At 37.7% G+C, this 27981-nt stretch overlaps 1 protein-coding gene across 1 annotated transcript; it reads left to right on the forward strand.

Annotated features, from left to right (window-relative positions):
* Window positions 1–1956: 1956 nt before the first annotated feature.
* Window positions 1957–27912, forward strand: tgfb1a (transforming growth factor, beta 1a). Its single transcript, XM_052109671.1, has 7 exons — window positions 1957–3528; window positions 14822–15085; window positions 16911–17003; window positions 17113–17260; window positions 17473–17623; window positions 20535–20645; window positions 24306–27912. Exons 1-7 carry the CDS (start codon window positions 3201–3203, stop codon window positions 24351–24353), a joined length of 1143 nt encoding a protein of 380 aa, XP_051965631.1. The 5' UTR covers window positions 1957–3200; the 3' UTR covers window positions 24354–27912.
* The last annotated feature ends 69 nt before the right edge of the window (window positions 27913–27981 follow it).

Raw genomic sequence — 27981 nt, forward strand, 5'->3', positions numbered from 1 at the left:
CACAAGTGTCACATTTGATTTTCAGTTTCTTTTTCATGCACTCTTCTGAGAATGTACGCTGTGACATCTACAGACCCCAGCTTTCCTGACAGTCAACACGTTTGTGGTGCTGCTGTCAGTACTCTCTAGTTTAGGAGCCTGCTGTCCTTGGCTTCAGTTTGTGAGAGAGATCACAGATCAGTGCTGGTTGTACCCACAAACACAAATGGTATTGGTTTGTTGGACGGATAAACTTGTGTACCACATTAACCTGATGGATGCATTGAGATTAAAGGACACATGTTTAGACACATTTTAATTCATTAATGTTTCTCAAAATGGCCATTGAAATGGTCTATGTTCAGAACCAAAAGTGTTTGCATTTAGGCACTTCATTGCATATAGGACCAGGAGGTATCACTGTAAAGTCAGGGCCTTTATTTCACTTATAAGACCAAATGTTATTACATTCAGGGACTTTACTACATTTAGGACCAAGTTATTACATTTAGTGGCTCAAGTACATTTTAGGAGCAAATGTTATTACACTTAAGGCTTTTGTTGTGTTTTGGACCAATTATTACATTTGTGCCCTCTACACATTTGGGCTAATTACATTCCAGTAATGAGTGTTCCCCAAATCAGTATGTTCTTGTCTTCATGCTTGTAATCGATGAAGTTATAAAGAAAAATTGGTAATAGGTGCATAAAACTGCAAGAGTAAATTCTAGTCAGACATTTAAAGCAACAGATCCCTCCACTGCCCATTTAATAACACAAGGGGGTGCCAGAAACCAACCAACATGGATGCGGTCAGAGCACGATGCAGACGCTTTCAATTACACCTTGCTAAAGCACAGAAAACACAATAAACCAAAATTCTACCAATAGATATTTTTGTCCTTTGTATCAGCATTGAAAACAAACACTGAGAGATATGTATGTATGCAAATGTAAGTAAAAACCACCTGTAGGTATACACCAAATTCACACATTAGCCAAAACTTTGTATGTTTTGTGTAAATACTCATGGCCAGAAATGTACCCTAGATCCCCTTGACTGAACTGATTTTCATTGGGCAGTGAGATTATCAGAGAACTAAACTAGATTTGACATTTTCTGAAGAAAATGTATGATGCGAGTGATGCTAGTTCATGCTAAATATGCTGTCATGTTGTAATTGCTAGGTGGTTGTTAAAGGAGCCTACCCTCAAGTCTCTGTGATATTCTGGTCCCTATATATAGGCTCTGGTCACTCTTAATGTTTTTACCATTTTATCACAATTTCTGATCACTTAGAAAAGTAATAGCACACCTCTTCTCAACAAAAATGCATGCACATTTTGATACTTTACCTTAGCAAACACCAGCAATTACTGATGATACTAAGCAAACAACTACATTAAATACAAAAAGCAAAACATATTTCCAAAGTATGGCTGTCTATATAGCTACAGAGGGAGCATTCTTCTTCAGTCTCAATCCAGCAAAATGTGGATTTGGATCGCATGTGACTAATATTTCATAACAAACTGTTCTCCCTTCAAAATATGTTATATAAAGGTCTTAAACCAGAAAACCAACAAAAAGGTGGGTGAAAACTCACCACATTACATAAATGTGTGCTTGATAACAGTCACCATTTGTGCTGCCCCTGTCAGAGTTTAGTTTGGTTTGTTGGATAATTATATGTGCCTGTCATCATCCTACCTTGGCACTCAGTTAGTAAGGTGTGTGGTTAGTTTGGCCAGACGTTAGTGTCATGCCCATGTTATTTACCTGTCTGTTCCTTCACTATGTGTGTGTGCGTGTGTGTCTTTCAAAAGCTGCAGAAAGCTTCCTGGCCAGTATAAGAGAAGGGCTGTTTGAGCAGCAGATGTTTCAGAGAGTCCGTTAGCCTCATTTCCTGGGCGGAGAGCTCTTGACTCTAATAGTGAAGCAACAGGAACCCAGAGAGAGAGAGAGAGAGAGAGAGAGAAGGAACTAATAAATACAGAGAGAACTGAAGTGAGGTGAGAAAACTAAAGCAAAAGGACTTTGCACCTCATTGCCTGCCGGCACTACTGCAGTTCACTTTTGGACGCTTCTGGATGCTGTTTTTATTTACTCTGTCTGTCACTCGAGACTCGTGGGTTGGACGTGGTTAGTTTGATTTGCCTGACATATTACATCATCAAGGGCAAAACGTCAGGGTATTTTCCAAGAGGATCTGTTTTCTTTTCAATTTCACAGTGAAGTAGTGTGTGTGCAGCATTAGGCATGTAATGGATCCTCCACTTGTCTTTGAAGCAGTGGGAACTTCTTGTTTGAAGGGAACATGAGGTAGTAGCTTTTGTGAAACCAAGTTTAAACAAAACATGCTTCTGATATTACTAATTTAAAGTGAAGCTCTTGCTCTGGAGTTATTAGAACTTGCGGGGGGTGGTAGACAAAATTTCCAATGATGTATTGTTTTGAATGCAGCTTATTTGCCAGACGTTTGCATGTTAGCTGAAGTATTTTAAGTCCTGCAAGTCATCATTACTGTTATCTGATCATCTGGAGGCTAAGTCAAAGCTTCAGAAAAATCAATCTGACTGGCAGGGGATCCTCTGATAAAACCACTAAGGTAAACGCTCGGCTATCTTAATTTGACACAGCCATTGTCTCATTGGGAATGCATGCAGCAGCATGCTGGTTTATTAATGAGTTAACAGGACTTGTTTAGGGGTTTTATGTGAGCTGACAAACCTTTGGGTTAAGCACCAAGACCAGGGAAGCCGGTTGTAAGTAGAGTGGAAAGTTAGTGAGCAAACGCGCTTACAGGCGTATCATTGTGACTGGACATCTTTCAGCAGGACTGAAAGCTTGTCCAAGACCATTTGAGAGTCAGTCAATCACTGACGTGTGGATGTGAACAAGTATTTCTGTGTGCAACTGCCAGCAATGAGCCAGCACTAAGGTTGTGCGAAGGATGAAAAGCTATCTATTTGCTTGTGTCTGTATATGTCAAGGCTAATTTGGTTCAGCCTAGGAATGGACTGAATGTCGCTCTGAGACAACGGAAAAGAGACAGCGGAAAAATCAGGAATCTCCCAAAGCCAACAGACATTTCAAGGTGCTTTCCAGCATCACCATCAGGTAGCATCGCCTCCACAAAACTACTGCGTTTGTTTGACGTCAATCCCTCTTGGCTTCTTTAAAAGTAAATCTAGGACAGTTTGGATGCAGATTTGGCACCATGAGGTTGTTGTTCTTGGCACTGTTGCCCCTTTTCATGGTGGCTGGAACAGATGGTATGTCCACCTGTAAGACCCTGGACCTGGAGGTGGTGAAGAAGAAGAGGATAGAGGCCATTCGTGGTCAGATCCTCAGCAAACTCCGCATGGCCAAAGAACCAATTCAGGCTGAGACAGAAAATGAAGGACAGAAGATCCCAGATGACCTACTCTCACTGTACAACAGCACGGTGGAACTGAGTGAGGAAATTAAGATGAAGCCTGTCCCCGTGCAGCCAGAAGATGATGACTACTTTGGCAAGGAGGTGCACAAGTTCATCATAAAGCAAGGTAAGTGTCTTATTTCTAAATACATTACAGATGATAATCTCACACAGTGTTGTAACCAGGCATGATGCAGTAAAGAAAAACACAATAAAAGGGATCTCTTCCATGTTAAACTTCCATGACCTTTGTTCCAAACAGCCGTGATCACAACAAGCGATGAGGAACAGGAAATGTTGTCAATAGCATGGTTTCAACTTCTGCTGCGTCCAACATGGTCTCATGACAACTGGTAACAATTTGTATGTGACAGCGAAATCCTAAAATAGCTTACGACATGGCTCGAATTAAAAGGTGCAACTTTTATTCCCAAGAGACCAACCGATCAACAAATACAGTTTCAAATTGGTACAATACAGGCATAACATTTTAGCTAGCCTTCCAATAACCTATTTTAAGAAAGAAACTATATTACTCAATACACAAAAATGTGGTTACTCATTCCATATTTATTAATGCAACACAAATGAGTCTCAACCTAATACATGCCCAAATATCAAAGTCTTGCATTTGAAATGCTGCATGTAATACCTTAGTTGTACTGCCCACAAAACAGGTTTATATAGTCTGTGTTGTCTACAGAGCGGAGCGCTTCAACAACATTTTAAATAATCATTTGATGCAGATAAGCTACAATATACCAATATCGCATTAATTATATGTCCTTTTATGCCGATAGTCATACACTATTACAAGGCATGAAAAATTAGTGATCAAGACAAGTTGATAAAAACATTCGGGGCTTAAGCCCCCCCAAGCCCACCCCAAGCACTGACTGTGCCACGTTTCTTCTTGTGAAGTGTTGTGCTTGAAATGTCTACTTGTGCTTTCGTTCTTTAACATAAATACATTTTTGATTTTATATTTAGTTTTCTAATCAAACACTAATGTGCTGTATACTGTATATTTTCCACAACTGAAAATGTTCCCTCCAAGTACCAAAGCTTTTGTCAATCTCTTTGGAAATCAAAACATCATGACCAGTTTCATCATGCAAATTATGTTTGATTATTTAATGTTGTCCTCTAAAGCAGAAATGACTTGCATGCAATGAATCATGCCAACCTGTCTCTCATTCTCTTGCATGTGTTTCCCTCATACTTTCTCAGAAATTCCAGAGCCAGTAGAGGGCCAGTATTTAATCCTACATGTGTTCAGATGTCATGCAATTCCCTCTGTGTATCTGTGGTATTTTAATAGCCCACTTGTTTGTGCTGTTGGCTTCATGCATTAGATTGTTAAAGGTCTGGTGTCCACATCCAAAGCTGTTAAAGCTCTTGCTGAGGGGCAAACATTTTGAGTGCACTTCTGTCTGTTTGTTCTAAAAGATCGGTTTGTTTGATCGTTCTGACAGTTGTTTGTTCACATTGCACCATATAGACCTGTTTTTAATGCTTAGCATCTGTTTGTTGATGGGTAAATAACTTCACATTTGATGCTTGCACCCACCTGCTTTCATCCTTCCCCACCCTTTTTTTACAGTATAATCTGTTCCTCTTTTACTCCTTTAACCACTTCAAACACTCAGAGACATAAACATCAGGCCTGTGCTCAGATGTACATGCTATAAATGAGACCTTTGAGGAGATGTTGCTCACCTCTCGAAGGGTGTAAACCGAAGACAAAGACACAAACAAAGAGAAACTGGTGATGAGGGTAGATAAGCCAGGTTTTTCAGGACTGGGGGCTTACCTGTAACTTGAGAGCTCTGTCTTTATTCAGTGTCTCTTTGTTTCTGTCTTTTATTCCATTCCTTCATTCTTTATCACTTTGTTTTGGACAGAAGCATTTGACAGGAAAGAGGGCTGCTTATTTCTGAGGCGTGATAAAGGTTCAGAGGAAACAGTCCCAAATAGCAAGCTTGAAAATTCCCCCTTATGTGGTTCCCCTTGTGGAACAGAACAGCTCTTAATGCTCTTGTGTTTGGGCTTGGCTTCATGCATTTGTTTAAGGTGGAACATAAATTAATAAATCAATAAATTCTGATGCAATTTCAATGCCTCTCACTGTTTAAAGCAATTACAATTGTAGTAATTGCTCACTGTTGCAATGCAAGAATTTATTCTTGCACAGCACAAAAAGCAAAGCTACGTTTGGAGTTTGAGCAAAAGTTGCCGCCACAATAGTAGGCAGTTTTCAGCGCATTGCTATGTGGTTGCTAAGATGTTCTAGGTGGTTGCTTGGGCATTGCTAGTTGGTTACTTTGAGGTTGCTAGGTCAAAGCTTACTGGCTAATGTCCAGGTCTGTAAGGGTGTTGATTCGTAAAGGTATGAGTGCAATTTACACGATTTTGACTCAGATGTGAACATTCCTATCAATCTCCACACGTGCTCATCTCGGGAGGTGGTTTGAGTACGGCTTGCTTTTAGCAAAAGATGCGTGAATGTTTAAGGGATAGTTGACCCAAACATGAAAATGATCTCACCATTTACTCACCCTCATGCCATCCCAGATGTGTATGACTTTCTTACTTGTGAAGAATACAAATTGTGATTTTTAGAAGAATATTTCTGCTCTGTAGGTCCTTACAACACAAGTGAACGGTACCAAAATGTGATGCTCCAAAAATCACATAAAGGCATCATAAAAGTTATCCATACAACTCAAGTTTTACAACTCCATAAAACCATATTTTCTGAAGTGATATGTTAGATATGGGTGAGAAACTCTTTTGACTTGAAATACTTCTCCCTGCCCTGTAGGGGGCGATATGCATGAAGAATGTGAATCAACAAAAACACAAGAAGAAGAATGTGAAAGTGCTGGAAAAAGAACTTAAATATTGTTCTGTTTCTCACCTTTACCTATCATATCACTTCAGAAGACATGGATTTAACAACTGGAATCATATGGATTAATTTTATGCTGATATTTGAGATTTTTTTTTAAAGCATTTTTTAGCTTCAAAATTTTGGCAACAATTCACTTGCATTTTATGGACCGAAAGAGCTGAGAAATTCTTCTAAAAATCTTAATTTGTTTTCAGCAGATGGAAGAAAGTCATACACATCTGGGATGGCATGAGGGTGAGTAAATGAGAATTTTCATTTTTGGGTGAAATATACCATTAAGAAATTACATTACCATTATTGAATGTTGAATTTTGCCTCTAACAGCAATATATTGCATGGCTTTTCTCTTTAATATATAAAATAAAATGTCAAATGAAATATAATTTAATGTATAATAAAAATAATAAATGTAACATACTGTATATTCTATAGAATATATACATCTAAATACAGTATGGTTCCTCCATCAATGTAAGTCTATAGAATGATTTGCTTTTTTTATTGTCCACTAGGTGAAAATTGTAAGTCTGATAGCTTAGTGGCCTCTCTTTAATAAGCTAGTAAATCTACAGTACATGATTTGAGGTATCTTTCATGTCTGTAGAACAAACTGTTATGACGAGTTACTCACAAAATGTTTAATTAAATGAGAATAGTACAGCCCACAATGAAAGCAACAAAGCTGCCGACATACAGTGACATGAGCATCAATGACTGCTTGCGACATGTGGGTGTATCCAGCAACGCAACAAAGTTGAGTAAAGTTTTAACTAATTGCAAATGCAGAGCGACTAGAAATGGAAGTGAAGAGATTGAGCTCACGTGAACCGTCTCTTTTGAAATACTGTAGTGAAGCACAGGCAAAACTAAAGATGATCCTTCCAGTGAGAAGGATCCTTCGAAACATTGCCTCTGAACTCTCCAGTACCACAACACCATTGTGCTACTAACAAGCACCTTTTTCATCTGACATCTTGGCAAAAACCACACATTATTTCGGAGGACTAATCATGAACGCAATAAAATCTCAGTTAATTAGCACCGCTGTGTCTCCTCTACATCTCATTTATATGCCAGTAATGCTGCAGTGCCCCGGGCATCATTATTTGAATGTGTCATATCGTTTTAAATTCCTTCCAGTAACTCAACTTACACTGAGCCAGTTGCCCAGAGGTCATTGATGTTTTCTTCACAAAGGTTTTTCTTTCTCAGCAGATCTTGTGAAGATCTGTCGATAGTTTACACTTGATTAACATGAATAAAAGTCTTATGTTGAGTGTTTTACAACATGAAATACATCTGTCCAATGTTTCTCGTGATGGCTGAATAGAACCACTTGCTTTAGCAATAAGTGTGTGTTGAAACATAGTTTTTTCCTGGATGTAGGGTTGCTTCTGCATAATTTCGTCCACATGTAGCAAAACACAAAGAGATCAGCTATGGGTGCAGCGCAGTGACATTGTGAACAGGTGTTTTAGTACAACTGGAACACTGGATCAATCAGCATCCAGAACTGGAAATCCTGTCTCTATTTAGTAATAAAAAAAATGCCAAGGCCAGGTCTGGACTGGGAAGAGAAATCGGCACAGGATTTTACATGGCAACTTTTACATCGCTGTCCTTTTCTGTATATCACGGCCCATTCGGCACGTTTCGTGGCCAACCCACTGGCCCGCTCGGTTCTCCCGATGGACAGTCTGCCCCTGATTGGCCCCAATGTGCGTTTGCCCACTGGGAAAATGCCAGATAACCAGTCCAGCCCTGTGCAAGACCCCTTAATTAGCTACAATGCTTCTGACTTTTTGATAGCAGCTTGTAGTATAGCTAATTACTTCATCAAAAGGATATCTTGACTGTAATCTAACTCATTTCAATTATTAGGAGAGTTTCAAAGTAGCTTCCCTGACAGTTGATTATAAGTTCTTCAAATCAATGTATTGGTTTTTGGGTTCTTCAACCCATCAGTATGCAGCATATATGGTTTTCTAAAGCAGAGTTTCTCAACTGGTGGGTTGCAGGTTTTCCCACGAGGGTGGCACTAGCCATCACAGAACCACTCGTGCCAATGATCTGCTCACAGAGGCAACTGAGTTTCGTCCTCTGCCACCCGGATTGAGGCGAGTCACTACGCCACCACGAGGACTTAGAGCGCATTGGGAATTGGGCATTCCAAATTGGGGAGAAAATCAGAGGAAAACAATGAACCATGTTTTCCAAAGACATCAGCCTTTACAAACCTTATTTTTTAGTATGGCTTGATAAACATAATATCCGTCAGGAGGTTTCTAATGTAAAATGAGAGGTTGTTTGTTTTGGGATCTGACCAAGCAGTTATCTATTCATACATTATGCCGGCAAATAAAGTGCACTCACTGACACTTACGTTTACAGCCATTGCCCTGCAGGTATACTGCTGATTTTACATGTCCTTCGTAAGTGTCATCAGTCTGAGTTTTGCTGCATACATGTTACTTTTCATCTCATGTTATTACATGTCAAAGATTGTGCTGACTGCACAGCTCATCTGCCGGGAAAGTGTGGCAGGGTTTGCGTGTGTGGAATGATGCTAACTAAACTATATCTAAAAAGAGTTGCTTCACAGTAAAAAGCTACTTTTACCAACAAGTAGAGGTATAGTGATGCAAAACCTCTGCAACAATCGCTAAGTATAAACGGTAAGGGCAGTCTTATGACAAAAACCATCAAAATGTCTTTGTCGTTCCATTGTCATCTCAGTTTGGACAATTCCATTACAGGTTTGGCAATCCTCGGATTTGTCGTGCATGTTTAACCGCAATGTGTTTCGTAGTTACATTATACTGTCATATTGATATATTAGAAACCCCACCCATAAACACTTATAAACGATATAAAACATAACAGGCGAGTAAATGTAACGTTAACCTAGACCCACGCCTAAACCTAACCAGTAACATAATGGCAATATCACCGACTAACCATATAAAAGGCAGAACAAACAGATAAAAGTAGTAGAATATATAATACATTACAGATTATGAAGTTTTATAATTGTTTATTTGAATGGGCTATTGAGCCCAGAGTGAAACTAAAGGTTTTAATCTCTGATTAGCTTTCTCCCTGTCAAGGCAGTCGCATCTCATTCAAATATATACATCCAAACATTAGAATGTCACAGTCAGTTACATGACACACAAGAGCCAATGCTATTGGACTTCACTGACGTCAAAGCTGTAGTAATGCTTGTTGATTTAGAAATTGTAAATGTTTAAATGAGCACACATTGGGATCTGACTGTTATGGCAAATAGGAACGTTAAAGACTGAAAATTGGATCTGTTCTTCACAGAAAGTGATCACACCGTATCTGGAAGATCCGGAGTACAGCCAAGGGGGGTTTGGGGGTTAAGGTCCTGAGTACAGAGCATCAATAACATGGATTATTTTGATGATCATGTATATTCATTGTTGCTTTTTATCTATTTTTGTTAGTAGTTTGACTCTAGTTTACTGTTTAAAGTGTGAGTGGCTTGACAATTGACAAGACAGAACAAGTAACTAACCAGGGCTCTGGGCAAAAAGCCACTCAAAGTGAACAAAATGCCCCACATTTTTACCATGTGTATGAAAATAATGCCCCTTACACTGTAAACCCTGATAAATTCAAAACGTTTTACATCAAGAACATATAATATATTACAAATTATACATTCAATATGGCTTATTTAACACTAAAAAAATATTTCTTTACTTCTGGTAAATAAAACAATTAAAGTATGCTATTCTTTAAATGTATATAACTAATAAATACCTCATCATTGAGTCAATAGTAACTTAATATACATTCAGAAACAAAACGAATTCCTTGGACATTTATTAAGTAGATTTCAAAATAGGCAAACATTTTATTGTGCATTTGAAAAAACGACATCTTCATACATGCCATGTTCATGTCATTTCAGACCGCATTAACACATGCTCATAAAACACAAAAGCATGCATATTCACCAGACATAACACAGTAAAACCAACCTAGTCTCATAGAGTGAATGTTAATATACAGTAACGTCATTTTTGCTAAATGAGTTTTGTGTGCCGAGTTTTAAGTTTCGCCGCAGTTTCGTGGTTGAATGAACATTAGAGGTGCTACAACAACTGTGCGTTTTATTACCATTCACACAAATCACAAGCACAACGGCTGATTAACACTTTATAAACACATATTTTTCTCTCTTTTAATCTCACGCTGTTTTGTTATGATATTGAAACACATTTACTCTTAAGGCATCATTTGAAAAACGATACATTTTAACGCATGTAATACAGACTACATTTACAATGCACATTTATTTCTGAGTAGCTTGTGCGGTAGCTCACCTCATACTGTGTCGAACTTTGGACATGGAAGCTGATACATGAGATGAAAGTGTCATAGAAATGGCACAAAATAACTTAATGCTTCAAAACAATTGCTTTTCATGTCACAATTGCTGTTAGGACACTATCGGTTAGGTTTAGGTTTAAGTTTTAGGTTAGGGAGGTACGTTTTACTCATTAAAACCTCCACCTAATAAAAAACAAACAAACGTGAAAATCTCATCTTGTTTGGTCTGGAAACTGTTCTGAACTAGAGAGAGTAAAAAATGGATATAGTAAGAGAGGATAGGTAAAGCGTGTGTAGGAGAGGCAGATATTTAAGCCTGCTGGAATCTGGTTGCACCCATCAGTAATGATAGACCTGTCTCAATGCCTGTTAGGACAGCTGTCCTGAGCTTAACTGAACGTCAACCTGCGTAAACACACACAAATCCCTCTCCACCCTCATCTTACTGCACCAGCAACAAAGAGCCGCTCTTTCTGTCCTTGACATCTTTATTTGTGGGCACAGGTGTTGATGCATGCAACATTCACGATAGTTTCAAACAAGACAATATTTCCATCTAATGTCAGGTGAGTTAATATAATTAGACAAGCAGTTCGAAAACCAGTCAAGCACACAAGCTGACATGCGAGACAAGAGTGTCATAGAAGTGAAATGAGATCATGTGGTTGCTTCAGAAAATGTGCTTTTTATTTCTCATTTTGTTTTTGGACTCTTCAATTAGGTTAGGTGTTGGTTAAGAGTGACGATATCTGCTTTGTTCACCTTGCATTTGATTTTTTCACTATTGTTTAGGTTAAGGGTAAAGTTTTGGTTTAAGTAGGTACGTTTTACTCATGAAATCCTTCATCTAATGTTCACCTTAAAAACCTCATCTGATTACGGCTTCATTTCACTCACTTCTGTCGGCCCCTGCTGGACATTTCACTGGGAAACTGCAGCCGAATGTGTAATAAGGCATGCAACTTTCTTTTGCATGTTGCCGTGCCTAATCCAAAACTTTTTTTTTAAGAAGGGAAACATCTGCGAACACATTTGGTTACTCATTCCATATTTAGGCTATTTATGCAATACAAATGACTGATGCATGCCAATAACCTGGAATATGCTTCCCTTGTTACATTGCAAACCCCAATGTTTTCGTTCTTCCTTGATACTGTAATGATCTGGGAAATCAGGAGAAGGCAGACGGGAGGTTCGGATCCACATGCAGCTTTTATTAGCAAGCACAAACAAAAACTAACTCAGGAACAAACGAAAAGTCCACGATGAGAAAAATAAACTAAATGAGGAAAACATAAAGGGGCTAAACAGGTTGGGGAAATATCCATAGAAATCAGGGAAACCTCGAACGAAGACAGCGAATACGAAGAGCATGAAATGAAACGTCAACATTCAACAACGATCGACAAAGACTGAACAAAGAACCAGGTTTAAATACAGAAGGGAACAAACAAGGGAATGAGGGACACCTGGAGGAAGCAATCAGGGAAAGACTAATGATACAAAGAAACTACAGAGGACTACAAAAACCAAACAGGAAACAGGAACTAAACTAAACTTCAAAATAACAGCACAAAAACAAAAGACAACAGTGAACATGACAGATACACAGCTGTTATTTTACAGGATTTTTTTAGTTTAGGTTTAGTGTTGTGGTAAGTGGTTTCACTGAATGGTTAGGTTTAGGTTTGGAAATACATTTAGATTAAGTACTTCGGTGTCAAGTTGGTACTAAAATAAAAAAATATGTAGCGATACTGTGATTCTACAGAACCGATAGTATCGAGCACCCACTTAATCCGGTCTTACTGACACACGACTGATTTCAAATGCTAACACGCATATTTTAGTGTGTGCTCTGTTACTCCTTTTACACTGAAATGCACAACTTATCAAATTAAAATCGTGATATGTCCTAGTGTGATTATTAAACCATAAAATACTGCAATCTTAGTCCGTATGAGCTTTAGATGAAACATATATGAGCATCATTCACGTTGTATGAGATGACAGAGCAGAGCACTAACCCACTCTGAAACGTTATTTTTACATAATAATAATGATTATAATAATAATAAATAATGACTGGAATAATAATACAAATTTAGCAATATGTGACAAGAAGAGTGCTTTTTTTTAATTGCAATGGTATGTTGATAAGCAATTGTTTTTCTTGTTAAAAGTTTGTAAAAGTTTAAGGACATTTTTTTTAAACCATTTTAATAATTCAATTAAATTAAACTTTAAAATAGGGAATTCTGGGAATTTAAAAAAAAAAAGGATTTGGGGAATAAATAAAACAGATTTCAGTAGGGCCATCCTTAAATACAAACAGGTGATAGAAACACAAAAGGGAAACATGCATATGTTTTAATTCATTATTTTCATTGTTTGAAGTTGCAAATTGAACTTCAAATAGGCTAAAGGAGAATGATTTCTGTGGTATCGAAAATTGGTATTGAGAACCCTGAAATTTCTTTGGTATCGGTTCCGACTCCTGACATTTTGGTACCGTGACAACACTTTTTTATAACATTGTACTTTGGTTCATTTATTTTTCTCTATGGAAGTATAAGTGGTTTGTTTTTGAACAAGAAAACGCATTCAATTTCGAACTATTTCACCCTCTTGTACTAATAATTATGACTTGGACCAGGTTGGGATTTTTACAGTTAAGTTTACAATGCCAAAATGCTTAATAGTCCTAAAAACTGCCTTTATGTTTCTTATTCATTTTAATTTAGGGGTAAAAAATGACCATGTTTTTTACAAGTTTTGTGAGATTCGTTCTATTGTTTTGTTGGTTACAACAGTAATATTCGTATTTAATTTACAGACAGTTCCTGTCTTTGATTAATGATTATACAAAGTCAATATTTGTACTGTATTCTGATATCACTGTAGGTGTTGGCAGATCATGGAGAGTAATTATGGTTTGGTGTCAGATACATGGACGCATGTGGATGGATGGTTTGTGGAATTAATCAGTGTAAATGCTCCACCCATCCTCCCACATCCTCTATCCAGCATCCTTTGATGGCTCTCAACCATGTCAGCATCTGTTCTCAGAACATCCGGGGCTTCAGTAAAGGAAGTCCCCTTTCTGAAAAAAACATCTCTGCCTTTAAATGTCAGACTAAAAAGAGTTTTGTTTTAATGTCATATGCAGAAACCTTTTGTGGGTTTGTTTTCCACAGAGCAACTGTTATATAGCTGCTAAAAAGCAGTAGGGTAATGCAAATACAGCTTAATCGATTTTACAGTAAGTGTGAAAAAGACCTGTCAGTTATTCCAAAACCCTAATTTCCCAACAGTTGGAGGAAAAATATCTAAATATAAGTATTACAATTCTGAAGAATTAGGGGAAGTTTTAGAAATAGTGACCAGTTGTGTTTTACAGGGGGAAATAAGCAGTACATTTCTGATTCTGGTTAACTTTTAACATTTCTATAAATGTAAAACCTTCATATTTGCATTTGAACTGTTCTATAACTGTAATACGTTTATATCACCATTACTATTAGTGGTGCGGGTGTCACTACTTCCATTCCTCAAACATAGGGTCTGAGATGGTGTCCTTATAGCTCATAACCCTGTATACAGCCTAATGATGGCTTTCTCTCAAAATGACACAGCTAGAGTCAAAATGCAAGGGCAGCATTATAGTCTGGCTACGTTTGAAAATAAGCTTTAAGTATGGTCCATTTTTCAGCTTATTCTGGCCAAGAACCGCCCACACAGACTAATTAAGAATACACTATTACTGCCTACGGAAGGCAGGCAGTAAATGGAATTGACAGATTTTCTATTGATCATGGCAGTGGTAACTCAAGCATTGTAACTGGATATAAAGGTAAAGGATTCAGTGTCACTAACCTGACAAGCTTTGGTAAATCCAGTGAGTAGTTCTTGCTCAAAGAGTGTTCATTGAATCAATGCCTTCGATTGGTGCATAACTGACACCTGGAAGTTAAATTAAAGGAGTAGATTTCAATTGGCACTTTCAGCCATTTGCAGTTCTTGTGCATAATATACATAATACAGTCAGTGAATGGACTGTAGACAGTCAGTCACCCATCTTTTAATAGGTGGACTGAATCATAACCAAGATCCTCTTCATTCTCTCCCCTTTCTCTTGCTTTAGCCGAAAATGGTACGAAATATCAGATGCTTTTTAACGTGTCTGAAATGCGACAGAGCATTCCTGACTACAGGCTGCTGTCGCAGGCTGAGCTGAGGCTTCGGATCAAGACTCCCACCATGGACCAGGAGCAGAGGGTCGAGCTGTACCATGGAGTGGGTGACCAGACCCGATATCTGAGCACACGATTCGTCTCAAAGGACTTGGCCAATCGCTGGCTCTCGTTTGATGTGAAGCATACAATCACAGAATGGCTGCAAAGTTCAGGTGAGGTCACGGTTGCATTTAGTTTACATCAACCTCAGTTTTTACAATTTGAATCAGCGTTTGTAAGCGCAGGAGCATTGCATTAGAGTCCACATGATCTTCTCATAATATCCTCTTCTTGAGTGTCTATAAAATACTCCATGATATTAAGGGGCCTTACATTTACCTGTGGGATACTACAGATACAATGGCTGATTATGACTGTATAAACATGTATTTTTTGCTCCGTTACTCACACACTGCTATCTTACGATATCAAAACATTACCACGATGCATCATTTGAAAAACGATACATTTTAACACATGTTTTACAGACCCACCTGCATTTACACACTTATTCAGATGTGATTAGCCTGTGCGATAAACACCTAAACTGACACTTGAGATGAACCTGTCATAGAAACAACACGAAATGACGTGGTTGCGTCAGAAAATGTCCTTTCCATGTCACATTTGCTTTTAAGACACTATAGGTTAGATTTAGGTGGTGGTTTAGGGTAAGGATATCTGATTCTTTCCCCTCTCATTTGTGTTTAGGACAGTATTGTTTAGGTTTAGGTTGAAGTTTGAGGTGCATTTACTCATTAACTCATTCACCTCACTGGACATTTCACTTGGAACCTGCACCGAAACATGTAATGAAGTACGTCATTTCGTTTTGCAAACATTTTGCCACCGTCATGTCATTTTCATGAGATCAAGCCGAATGTTCTGACGTGATTGTAAAGAGGTTCTTTAATGACTAATAATTAATTTACAAGTGCATTATAAATCAATGATATGCGGCTATAACAACATACTTAAAAAGGGTGACTTTTGTTAAATACCTTCCAAATAGTAAGCCATTTTACCACACATGTTATACATTATAACACACATTCAACATTAGTAACCTATGAAAATCTGTTCATGTAAAGGGGACACCTGTGAAGCATTTATTAAGCATTAAAATCCTGTTCATAAAAGTTAATTATTGTTTAATGCTCATCAGGTTTTATTAGATTATATATTCTGTGAATGAGTGTGTAGACCTGAAAAGTGTTTTTGTAGAGGACTTTAGGTAACTAGGACTAGGAAATACTATTCATTTCACATCAATGTGACAACTCAACTCAAGTGATTCAAGCAAAATGACACCCCTTAATTTAACTATAAAATCCTATTCTGTTACATTGTGGCATAAAGGCATTTTATGTTTTTGATTAATATAAGCATAGATAAGTGTAATAATTAAGCATTTATAGCATGCAAGTGAAAATGCTCACTATTTGGCAAGTATTGGGAGAAAGTTGCCCTTTAATTAATGTTGCTATAACTGCATTAAAATTATTTAAAATGAGTGGTGGTGGCGTAGTGGACTAAAGCGCATAACTGTTAATCAGAAGGTCGCTGGTTCGATCCCCACAGTCACCGCCATTGTGTCCTTGAGCTAGGCACTTAACTTCAGGTTGCTCCGGGGGGATTGTCCCTTTAACAAGTGCACTGTAAGTTGCTTTGGATAAAAGCATCTGCCAGATGCATAAATGTAAATAATGCATTTATAAATTACTTATTAGTCATCAATAGATCATTAATAAACCCTTAACAAAGGCAATGCTAATGTATAGTGTTACTGATTATCTTGAAGGTACAGGGGAAAAATTAAAATCATATTGCAATGAGCAGGAGTTGACCAATAAAAGTTGTATTATTATTGTAATATACTGTGATTTACTGTTTATTAAGTAGAGTTCTTCAAATCTCTAATAAGTGTTTGTGTGTGTGTGTGTGTGTGTGTGTGTGTGTGTGTGTGTGTGTGTGTGTGTGTGTGTGTGTGTTGAACAGAAGATGAAGTGAGTTTAGAGTTGAGGTTATACTGTGGCTGTAAAACCGGCAAAGACCAGCAGAGTGCTGATAAGTTCCTATTCACCATTTCAGGTATGATGATCTCAATGTTTGACATATAGTGCTGAAAGTATGTGGCCAAAAATCTAAAGCGGATGTAACCTTTGATATATACCTTTTTTCTGTGTGTATGTGTTTTCAGGACTAGAAAAGCAAAGAGGTGACACTCAAAATATTGCAGGAATGATGGTGAAACCATATATCTTGGCTTTATCTTTGCCCTCTAATGGCAACTCTCTTGCGTCCGCTCGCAGGAAACGAGCCACTGGCACTGAAGAAACCTGCAATGAGTAAGTCTCATTCTCTCTCTATCTTTCACTATCTGTATTCCTACAAGCATATTAAAAGCAGTTTTTCAATCTTCTCAAATAGCTCTAGTCTACAGTGGATGAGGCAAAATTCAGCAATTCAATCATTACGGTTCCTCAATTGTAATCTTTGACATTGCAAATAGTTTACATGATAATAAAACTGTCTCCTAATTCCCCAAATTTTCTGGCAGAAAAACTGAAACCTGTTGTATGCGGAAACTTTATATCGACTTCCGGAAAGACTTGGGCTGGAAGTGGATCCACAAGCCCAAGGGCTACTTTGCCAACTACTGCATGGGCTCCTGCACCTACATCTGGAACACAGAGAACAAATACTCACAGGTAGCCTGTTTTTAGGGTGTTTGTTATCAGTTAGGCTAACACACTGTATGTTCAAGAATAGGAAAACACTACTGCTGTGTCCCGAGTTCATACCAAAAGAGTGTGCCAGTATTGGGACATACTACTAGTAGTGCATCTTGATACCGCAGACATCGTTGTTGTATAATGCTTGCTTTTGCAAGTAAGCAATCCAAGCAACTTGCAATAGAGTAGAACAAATGCAATTCATCCAAGGGGAAAAGTATTACAAGAAGTGCTTTGATCCAAAATTCCAGAATCAGATGTAGGTGAGACACGGTGGGAAAACAGAAAGAAAACTGAGCATTTTCTAAAGTTAGCAAGCGAGCTGTTCTGATGGATTTGGAAAGATCATTCCACCTTTACACCTTTCTGTGAAAAAGGACAAGTGCCTTACACATAATGCAGGTGGAACCTGCTAGCCAGTGGAGTGAGACAAAGGAGGAGTAACAGAAAGAGCATTGCAGTAGTCCGGTCTAGAGATGAAGGTCTACAACAATTTTCCTAATGTTGTAGAGGACAAATCTACATTACCTGGTCTTTTTTATGTAGTACATGAAGTTCAGCGGGTCCCAGTTTTGGGTAAAAGTGTCAAAGAAATAGCTTGAAGAAGATGGGAGGGCAGAGGGTGAAGGGGGCAAGTCGGTTGGTTGGAGAGAAGTTTAGAGACATCAGCCTCTGTAAGAGGAGAGACAGATAAGAGAGAGGAATGTGGGTGGTGGGTGTTTTTAAGTTTGTTGTTTTAGGGTTAGGGTAAGGTTTAGGATTATTTGGGTTCTGGCTGGGGTTAGCAGTGAGAATCAAATGCTGATGGTTGTTACTCTGACAAAGAATGACAGAGCCAGGGGTTGAAGTTTGTCCTATAGTTTATATTCTGCAGCTTGAGGTTTATCCAGGTGCATGTTGAAGTCACAAAGACACAATCGGGCAGCCATCATAAGAGAAGGAAGATAGCTGCACATTCAGTGTGTCCTCTGGACAAATCCAAGTCTTGGTCAGGATCAGGATGTTGAGAGCTGACTGACTGGCAATGGCGGGAATGAAGTCAGCTTTGTTTACTGACTGGCAGTTCCTGGGGACGTGCAAAGGGGCACGCTGTTATTTTTTTCTAAACTTCATTATTACGTCACTTTTAGGTTCATACTTTTAAATACTGCTAAAGCAGTCACTTACATCAGCACTTTTCTTTAACTGAACCATAACAAACTCTCCTTATATGTTTAGCTGAAAAGTATGCATGGGTGCACACTTCAAAACTCCACCAGAAAAGTATCATTATGGCGCTGTTTGCAATAATATTTTCAACATACGTTGATTTGGTATGCACTAATTCTAATCTTGCATGCCATTTAGGACAGATGGTATGTGAAATGGGTCACAGGGCCTGTTTGTTTTCCTGCCCGGACCGTTTCCTGGCTCTTGTTCCCATTAGAAACATTTTTAGGCTAGAGATACATAACACCACCCTAAGAAGTCGATGACAGATTTCTGTGAGTTGGAATCTAATAAGACTGCAGTGTTGCTCCTGGGGCTGTGTGTTTTACTTCATTTACAGTGCAAGTTTAGTGTCCACAGAGACAATTGAGGTACTTACTTTGGAGAGTGAAATGTTTTGAATGACTTGTTACCCCAAGGGCAAAAATGCCATACACTTTACATCATTACAGCTTGAATAATAACAGGGATTTTCAACTGTTTTGCAGGTTCTTAAGTTCTACATTTAGGTGCTTCAGTTTGACCAGTGTTATTACACTAGTTTTACATGAACTAGATTGCTGCCAAAAATGCATTCTGGGACACTCTGGGAGACGAGGCACATTGTAAAGTGTCAGGTTTTTTAGTAAGTTGTTGTTTTTAGTAAGCTTATTGGAAAAATGTACATTAAGAATCAAGGTTTCGAATTGGTCAAAGCTAGTGATTTTTTGAAGCATATTTATTTGAATTAAACAAGGCATCTTGACAGATAGGGTCATAGGGCTGAATTCACGAAACAATTGCACCACTTTTGTACATGCTATTTCAGCCCAAAAAACTGTTTGTTTTTGTGAGTCCCAGTCAGCAAGGGGCAGTAAGTGCTTCAGCTGTCCAGGCAACACACGATATAGCGCCCCTGGAGCAGATAGTGTCAAGATCCTTGCTCAAGGGCCCAACAGTGGCATCTTGGGGCTTGAACCCCCAACCTTCTGGTCAGTGACCCAGAGCCTTAACCGCTGAGCCACCACTGCCCCTACATGACATGATGCCCTTACAACAAATGTACCTCAGACAGATTGACTAATTCAAATGCAAAATGGATTACTGTAGGCCAATGCTATGTTTATTTTCAATTACTTAATGGAAATTAAATAATATATTGAATTCTAAAGCCCCTTTTTGTATTTTCGAATCATCCCAATCATGCTTAACAGCTGGTATAACGTCACTACAGCACTGTTTAATTGGTGTATTAACAAAATGTCTATTCGCTGTCTACGTTTATTGAGCTACAGTGTCAGATTTATTTTTATTGCGCAATATTTGCCCCCTGGAATTGATTTTCTGGGTCATTTTTACATTTATGAGGGCATTTTTTGTTTTTAACCACATAAAAACACAGTGCGTTGTTGAAATTTCTATTTCAATTAATAGTTCGCATTGAACAATAATGGCTTCTACCAAATCAAGAACAAATAAGCTGTAAATAATGGATTACAGCTAATATGTAATGTGTAAACTGCCCATCATATCATATGCTCTATGTTTGTTCAGGGGTTAGTAACGCTGTCTCACTGCAGTGTGAGTTGCCACGATTTAGCAAATAACATGTACAATTCTCAAACCTTCAAATGTTACTTCTCTTTTTCATACTTTGTTCGATCATCTATCTGTGTTTGTGTGTATGTGTTTCTCACAGATATTAGCCTTGTACAAACACCACAACCCTGGTGCGTCTGCCCAGCCTTGCTGTGTACCTGCAGTCTTAGACCCTCTGCCAATTCTTTACTATGTAGGAAGACAACATAAGGTAAATTCGTCCATGTCTATTTTAAAAGTATCTCAACTTCATGTTTAAGAGTAACTTTCAAACTTTAGAAATTGGTGTTTAATTACTTCTTAAACAATTAAAGGTGCACTCAGTATTGCTTTCTTCATTCAAAAAGTTTAACTCTAAAAGACATGAATTGTAGTTTTACAATATATGTAGCAAATCACCTGAATCACTCACATTAAAATGAAGACTCCAGTCATATCAGTAAAAGCTGTTTTAGAGGGTCCGCATCACATGACCAGCTGTATAATACTGACTTAATCTCAGTAACTGCCCTGTTGTTTGACACTTTCACTCATTAATTAAATAATCATTTCCTATGGTGAATACGACATTTCTACAATGGCATCTGAAACTGAAACCGTCATGGTTACTGTTGTAACCTCCGCTCCCTGATGGAAGGAACGAGATGTTGTGTCGATTGTAGTGAAATGGAAAGGATTGAGAAAAATAAAACTGTTTTCCCATTGAATTTCAAATGAACTTAAAAGTAAAGTTTTTTTTTCTTAACACATTAAGTTTTTGGTTTTCTTGTTGTAAGTGCAAAGTAGATATTCCCTACTGAGTGATATCTTAATCTGGGCCAAATCTGCAACCTTGTTACATATATATATATTGTTATATTTTTAATTCTATACATTTTATGGAATGGAATATATATATCATTTATGAAAACAATAATAAGTTTTCATACATAAAATAACACACAAATAAATATTTTATAGTATTTCAGACACGTTTCATATTTTGGTATTGGGATTGCAAAAACTGCTAACCTCATATAAAAGAAAACTAAAATATAACATTTAATATTTACACTGCAAAAAAATTATTTACTTACTGTGTATTTTGTCTTATTGTTTTAAGAATGTTTAGATCATTTTACTAGATACATTTACTTGAGAATCAAAATGACATATTTTTTCTAATTTTTAGAGAAACCTAATTTATAACAACATACTGTAAAACTATTTGCCAATACATGGCTAAAAAAAATTTTTTTTATACAAATATATATACATACACACAGGTTTTGAGACACTTGACTGAAATATTTCTCATGATTTTAAAAATATTTTGATCTGAAGGTGTATGCTTAAATGTTTTAAATTAGTTTTGTAGACAAAAATATAATTGTGTGAAACGGTGTTGACCAAACGGCAGAGACAATGATGATGAAGTTTAGATGGAACCCAAGTGCAGTTTATTCAGAAACGTGAAACCAGTATCCCTAACTATAAATGTGAGTGAAACAAAAAACAAGAAACCAAGGGCCTAACTAAGTATGAAAAGACTTGACACGACATGAAAGGCTAAGGCTAAGGCTAAGGCTAAGGCTAAGGCTAAGGCTAAGGCTAAGGCTAAGGCTATGGCTAAGGCTATGGCTAAGGCTATGGCTAAGGCTATGGCTAAGGCTATGGCCTGGAACAACAAGGTTACAAGCACACTTGCTAGACTAAACTTTGGCAAAAACAACAAGGTTACATGTACAATACCTGACAATCGACAAAGGCAAACATGAGGGTTTAAATACACAAGACATGGGTAACAAAGGCCAATGAACAAACAGAACTCTAAAATAAAGTAATCAAACAATGAACCAATGAAAATCAGACACAAACATGGAGGGAAAACAGGACATATGAACATGACTGGGGAACAGGAACTTTAACAAGAAATTTCAAAATAAAAGTACACAAACAAAAGTCAACTGAGAATACATCACATTGTGTCACCATATTCATTTATTTAAAAAAACCAATTGAAATTAATGACGTGGACTAAATAATAAAGAAAAGCAGCCAATAAGTGCCCAACATATATGGGAACTCCTTCAATACTGTTTAAAAGCATCCCAGCGTGATACAAGTTGCTCAAGAAGTTGCTGGAGAAAATGTCAAGAGTTCATGTCTGCAAATTGTAGACAAATAAAAGAGTGAATACTGTGAAGATGCTCAAATATAACACAGTTTTGATGACTTTGCTATTATTAGAAAATGTGGAAAAAAAAGAATAAGTGACCCTAAACTTTTGAACGATAGTGTAAATATATACACTCACCTAAAGGATTATTAGGAACACCATACTAATACTGTGTTTGACCCACTTTCGCCTTCAGAACTGCCTTAATTCTACGTGGCATTGATTCAACAAGGTGCTGAAAGCATTCTTTAGAAATGTTGGCCCATATTGATAGGATAGCATCTTGCAGTTGATGGAGATTTGTGGGATGCACATCCAGGGCATGAAGCTCCCATTCCACCACATCCCAAAGATGCTCTATTGGGTTGAGATCTGGTGACTGTGGGGGCCATTTTAGTACAGTGAACTCATTGTCATGTTCAAGAAACCAATTTGAAATGATTCGAGCTTTGTGGCATGGTGCATTATCCTGCTGGAAGTAGCCATCAGAGGATGGGTACATGGTGGCCATAAAGGGATGGACATGGTCAGAAACAATGCTCAGGTAGGCCATGGCATTTAAACGATGCCCAATTGGCACTAAGGGGCCTAAAGTGTGCCAAGAAAACATCCCCCACACCATTACACCACCACCACCAGCCTGCACAGTGGTAACAAGGCATGATGGATCCATGTTCTCATTCTGTTTACGCCAAATTCTGACTCTACCATCTGAATGTCTCAACAGAAATCGAGACTCATCAGACCAGGCAACATTTTTCCAGTCTTCAACTGTCCAATTTTGGTGAGCTCTTGCAAATTGTAGCCTCTTTTTCCTATTTGTAGTGGAGATGAGTGGTACCCGGTGGGGTCTTCTGCTGTTGTAGCCCATCCGCCTCAAGGTTGTGCGTGTTGTGGCTTCACAAATGCTTTGCTGCATACCTCGGTTGTAACGAGTGGTTATTTCAGGCAAAGTTGCTCTTCTATCAGCTTGAATCAGTCGGCCCATTCTCCTCTGACCTCTAGCATCAACAAGGCATTTTCAGCCCACAGGACTGCCGCATACTGGATGTTTTTCCCTTTTCACACTATTCTTTGTAAACCCTAGAAATGGTTGTGCGTGAAAATCCCAGTAACTGAGCAGATTGTTAAATACTCAGACCGGCCCGTCTGGCACCAACAACCATGCCACGCTCAAAATTGCTTAAATCACCTTTCTTTCCCATTCTGACATTCAGTTTGGAGTTCAGGAGATTGTCTTGACCAGGACCACACCCCTAAATGCATTGAAGCAACTGCCATGTGATTGGTTGATTAGATAATTGCATTAATGAGAAATTTAACAGGTGTTCCTAATAATCCTTTAGGTGAGTGTATATATATATATTAACTCTTTCAATTCATTGTTAGATTTCTATGAAAAAAAGTCATTCTGCTTCATGTATTTTTTCTTGTTTGAAGAATGTTTAGAAATTTCTACCAGAAAATAAGACAAAAATACTCAGAAAGTAAAAAATAGATTGACCTCCTGAGTTTGAAAAACAACATTCTCTTCAGCTTAATCTCATTTCACTGACAGTTTTAAGCAATTGAAGCCAAGGCCTGTTTTGTACCTTTTTGGGGAAAAGTGCCAGGGAACACCCTGAGCTTTTTTGTCCCAACTTTGAATTAGAGCATTGATTGAAAGACTAAGACTAATGTACATGAGTCATTCTGTCTTGATTCTGCTTGTAGGTGGAGCAGTTGTCCAACATGGTGGTGAAAAGCTGCCAGTGCAGTTAGAGTTCATGTAGAACCACAGAACATCCGTTCATCTCCAAGAGCTCACATGACTCTCTTTCTATCTCTGGACGGTAAACAAGCAAAAGCATGGACCCACAAAGAGATGGACTTATAAAGTCTCTGTGGCCAAGGACATGAGGAGATGAGAGAACTGAAAAACAGCGAGGATGGAAAGTTCGCAAAAGTGAAGAAAACAAATGAATCTGCAGACTTTAGGTTTCTTTCTAGGGTCTACCCCACCACAGCGGCACAAGAACACTGACATCACATGCAACATTTCACCAAACAAGCTCAATATTAAACCAAATATATGCTTTGTAATCTTTCTAGATGTTTATTTACACTATTCAAACCCTAATTTATTTTACTGGTTAGGTTAATGATTTGATTGTACAATAGAGGCAGCCGTGTAGCCGTGCATGTCATATGTACAATGAAGATTTCTTATGGTGCTGTATAAGGAAATGATGTCACAGGAGTATACATCTATGTGTAGATCAAAAGTAAACAACACACTTAAAGAGAGGAGCACGGTCTGCACTCAACGATTGAGAGGAAGACTAAAGACTGAAGGTCCCAGGAGTTCATGACAATGGTTTGATGTTTTTTAATGTGCAGTTATTGGTGCAGACAGCTTCCTCCATTAAAGGATCTTACCTGAACAGGTGCGTGTAAGAGACTCTGGCTGTAAAACATGTTGATGTCTCATCACTTAGAAGTGGAAGGAATTTGAGAAACACTAAAACTATAGTATTGGAACACATCTTTATGACAGCGATGGACCATGGAGGCCACTTTCTAAAGTGGTCATGTGCCCCCTAAATATTGCACACTATCAAGTGTCAATGGAGCACGCCTTTCGAAATCCCTTCAATAGAGTCAGTCCGTTATTACATCATCAAGTGATTCAGTAAAGGTGTATGTTGGTCAATCGAACCAAAATTTAAAACAAATAAATAAATGAATAAATTATATTTTGCTTAAATAATTAAGGTTTTGTGACATTATTTGCATGGCAATTAATGACATTTTCTCCACAAATTATTATTTCTGTACTGCAAACACTTTTTTTTTTAACTTTATTTAAACACATTATTCCTAATAGTGATTTTTTGGAGATTCTCATTACTGTAATTCAGTAAAATCAACTTTTTTATTGTATTACAGTAAACAGAATTATTGCAATATACTGCTAATAATCAATTTACTGAATACTTGAAAACAATTACTTGCCAATGGGGTAAGAAAACTGTACTTGATTTCCTTTGAATTCAGTTTTTTTCTAATTGCATCGACCAATATACTGTATATATATATATAAACACACTGGCAGCCATAAGTTTGGAATAATGTACAGATTTTGCTCTTATGGAAAAAAATTGGTACTTTTATTCACCAAAGTGTCATTCAACTGATCACAATGTATAGTCAGAACATTAATTATGTGAAAAATTACTATTACAATTTGAAAACAATGTTCAGAACTTGAGAAATTGAAATACTTAAAATACTTCAAAGAGTTCTCATCAAAAAATCCTCACGTGCAGCAATGACAGCTTTGCAGATCCTTCATATTCCAGCTGAGGACATGTGAGGTGTCTATTTCTCAAACTAGAGACTCTGATGTACTTATCCTCTTGTTTAGTTGTACATCTGGTCTTCCACATCTCTTTCTGTTCTTGTTAGAGCCAGTTGTATTTTGTCTTTGAAGACTGTAGTGTACACCTTTGTATGAAATCTTCAGTTTTTGGGCAATATCAAGCATTGTATAGTCTTCATTCCTCAAATCAATGATTGACTGATGAGTTTCTTTTTTGCAATTTTTGACCTGATGTTGACCTTAAGACATGCCAGTCTATTGCATAATGTAGCAACTCAAAAACAAACACAAAGACAATGTTAAGCTTCATTTAACAAACCAAATATCTTTCAGCTGTGTTTGATATAATGGCAAGTGATTTTCTAGCACCAAATGATCAATTTAGCATGATAACGCAAGGATAAGGTGTTGGAGTGATGCTGCTGTCTAGATTTGATCTAAAATGACATTTTTCAAATAATGATGCTGCTGTCTAGATTTGATCTAAAATGACTTCTTCAAATAGTGATGGTGCTGTTAACATCAGTAATGTCCTGACTATACTTTGTGATCAGTTGAATGCCACTTTGGTGAATTAAAGTACTAATTTCCTTCTGAAACAGCAAAATCTGTACATTATTCCAAACCTTTGGCCGCCAGTGTGATTGTGTGTGTATATATATGTTATAGTACAGTATATACAGTATATATGTTATCAGAATAAAGGTTATCCTATTTATCTGAAAACATGACAAAATATGTAATGAGATCTTGCTTCTAAAGTAAATTTTCCTTGTTTTAAGAAGGTTTAGATATTTTTACTGCATTGAAAACAGGACAAAATACTCAGTAAAAAGTTCAGTTTAATTTACATCAGCATAAATGAAAGATGGTATGAAAAATACTACAATGATATTTAAATAATTAAAACAAATCTTTTTTTTTCTTTTTTTTTTTTTTGAGAATTTGAGGTGAAAATGGCCTTTAATTGACAAGCAAATATTATCATTATATAAAAAAAAATGTTTATGATTTTTGTTGAAATATGACTGAACATGTTCTTGACAGGTTTTGTGAGTCACCCATGTATATGCATGTGTGTACCTTTCTAATTGATTAAGTGTGGAATTTGTGTTAGTAAAGAAAATTGTGTGTGTGCGTGTGTGTGAGAGTGTGTGTGTGAGAGTGTGTGTGTGTGCGAGAGTGTGTGTGTGTGCGTGAGTGTGTGTGTGTGTGAGAGTGTGTGCGTGAGTGTGTGTGTGTGCGTGAGTGTGTGTGTGTGTGAGAGTGTGCGTGAGTGTGTGTGTGAGAGTGTGTGTGTATGCGTGAGTGTGCGTGTGTGAGAGTGTGTGTGCGTGAGTGTGTGTGTGTGCGTGTGTGTGTGTGTGAGAGTGTGTGTGTGTGTGTGCGTGTGTGCGTGAGTGTGTGTGTGTGTGTGTGTGTGTGTGTGTGAGAGTGTGCGTGTGCGTGTGCGTGAGTGTGTGTGTGAGAGTGTGTGTGCGTGAGTGTGTGTGTGTGTGAGAGTGTGCTTGTGTTTGTGTGAGAGAGAGAGAGAGAATTGTTTCCACTGGTTTCTCAGCTCTGTTGGCTTTGTGTTGACATCTGTTTAAGGAGCATTAGCGTGGACATTAATATACTTTATGTTTTTTTGAGTAATGCGAATTGTGTTCTGTGTGTTAAAGGCATCACGGCCGAGGCTACACATTTCACTTGCAAATGCAATGTTACCTAGCGCTGAAATAGATAGGCTATTTACAAAATCCTTTGTATGTACATGCTGTCAAGTTTGTAATATTTTAACCAGTTTATAAATGTAATTTATGCGTTTTAAATGTGATTTTATGTCTGTTTCATCAGTTCATTGATGCAGGTGTCTCTTGTCCAACATTTCACATACACACAGTTTTCAGTTACATAATATCATGTTTTTCTTATTGTTTGCACTTATATTGATTGCATCCCATTCATAGTTTCAATAAACACGACTCTGCAACAATTTGTTGACTTATCTTTGTCAAGATCCGGTGGGTCTGCCTGTCTTTTCCTGTG

This window comes from Xyrauchen texanus, chromosome 38 (assembly GCF_025860055.1).
Source record: "Xyrauchen texanus isolate HMW12.3.18 chromosome 38, RBS_HiC_50CHRs, whole genome shotgun sequence".
NCBI lineage: Eukaryota > Metazoa > Chordata > Actinopteri > Cypriniformes > Catostomidae > Xyrauchen > Xyrauchen texanus.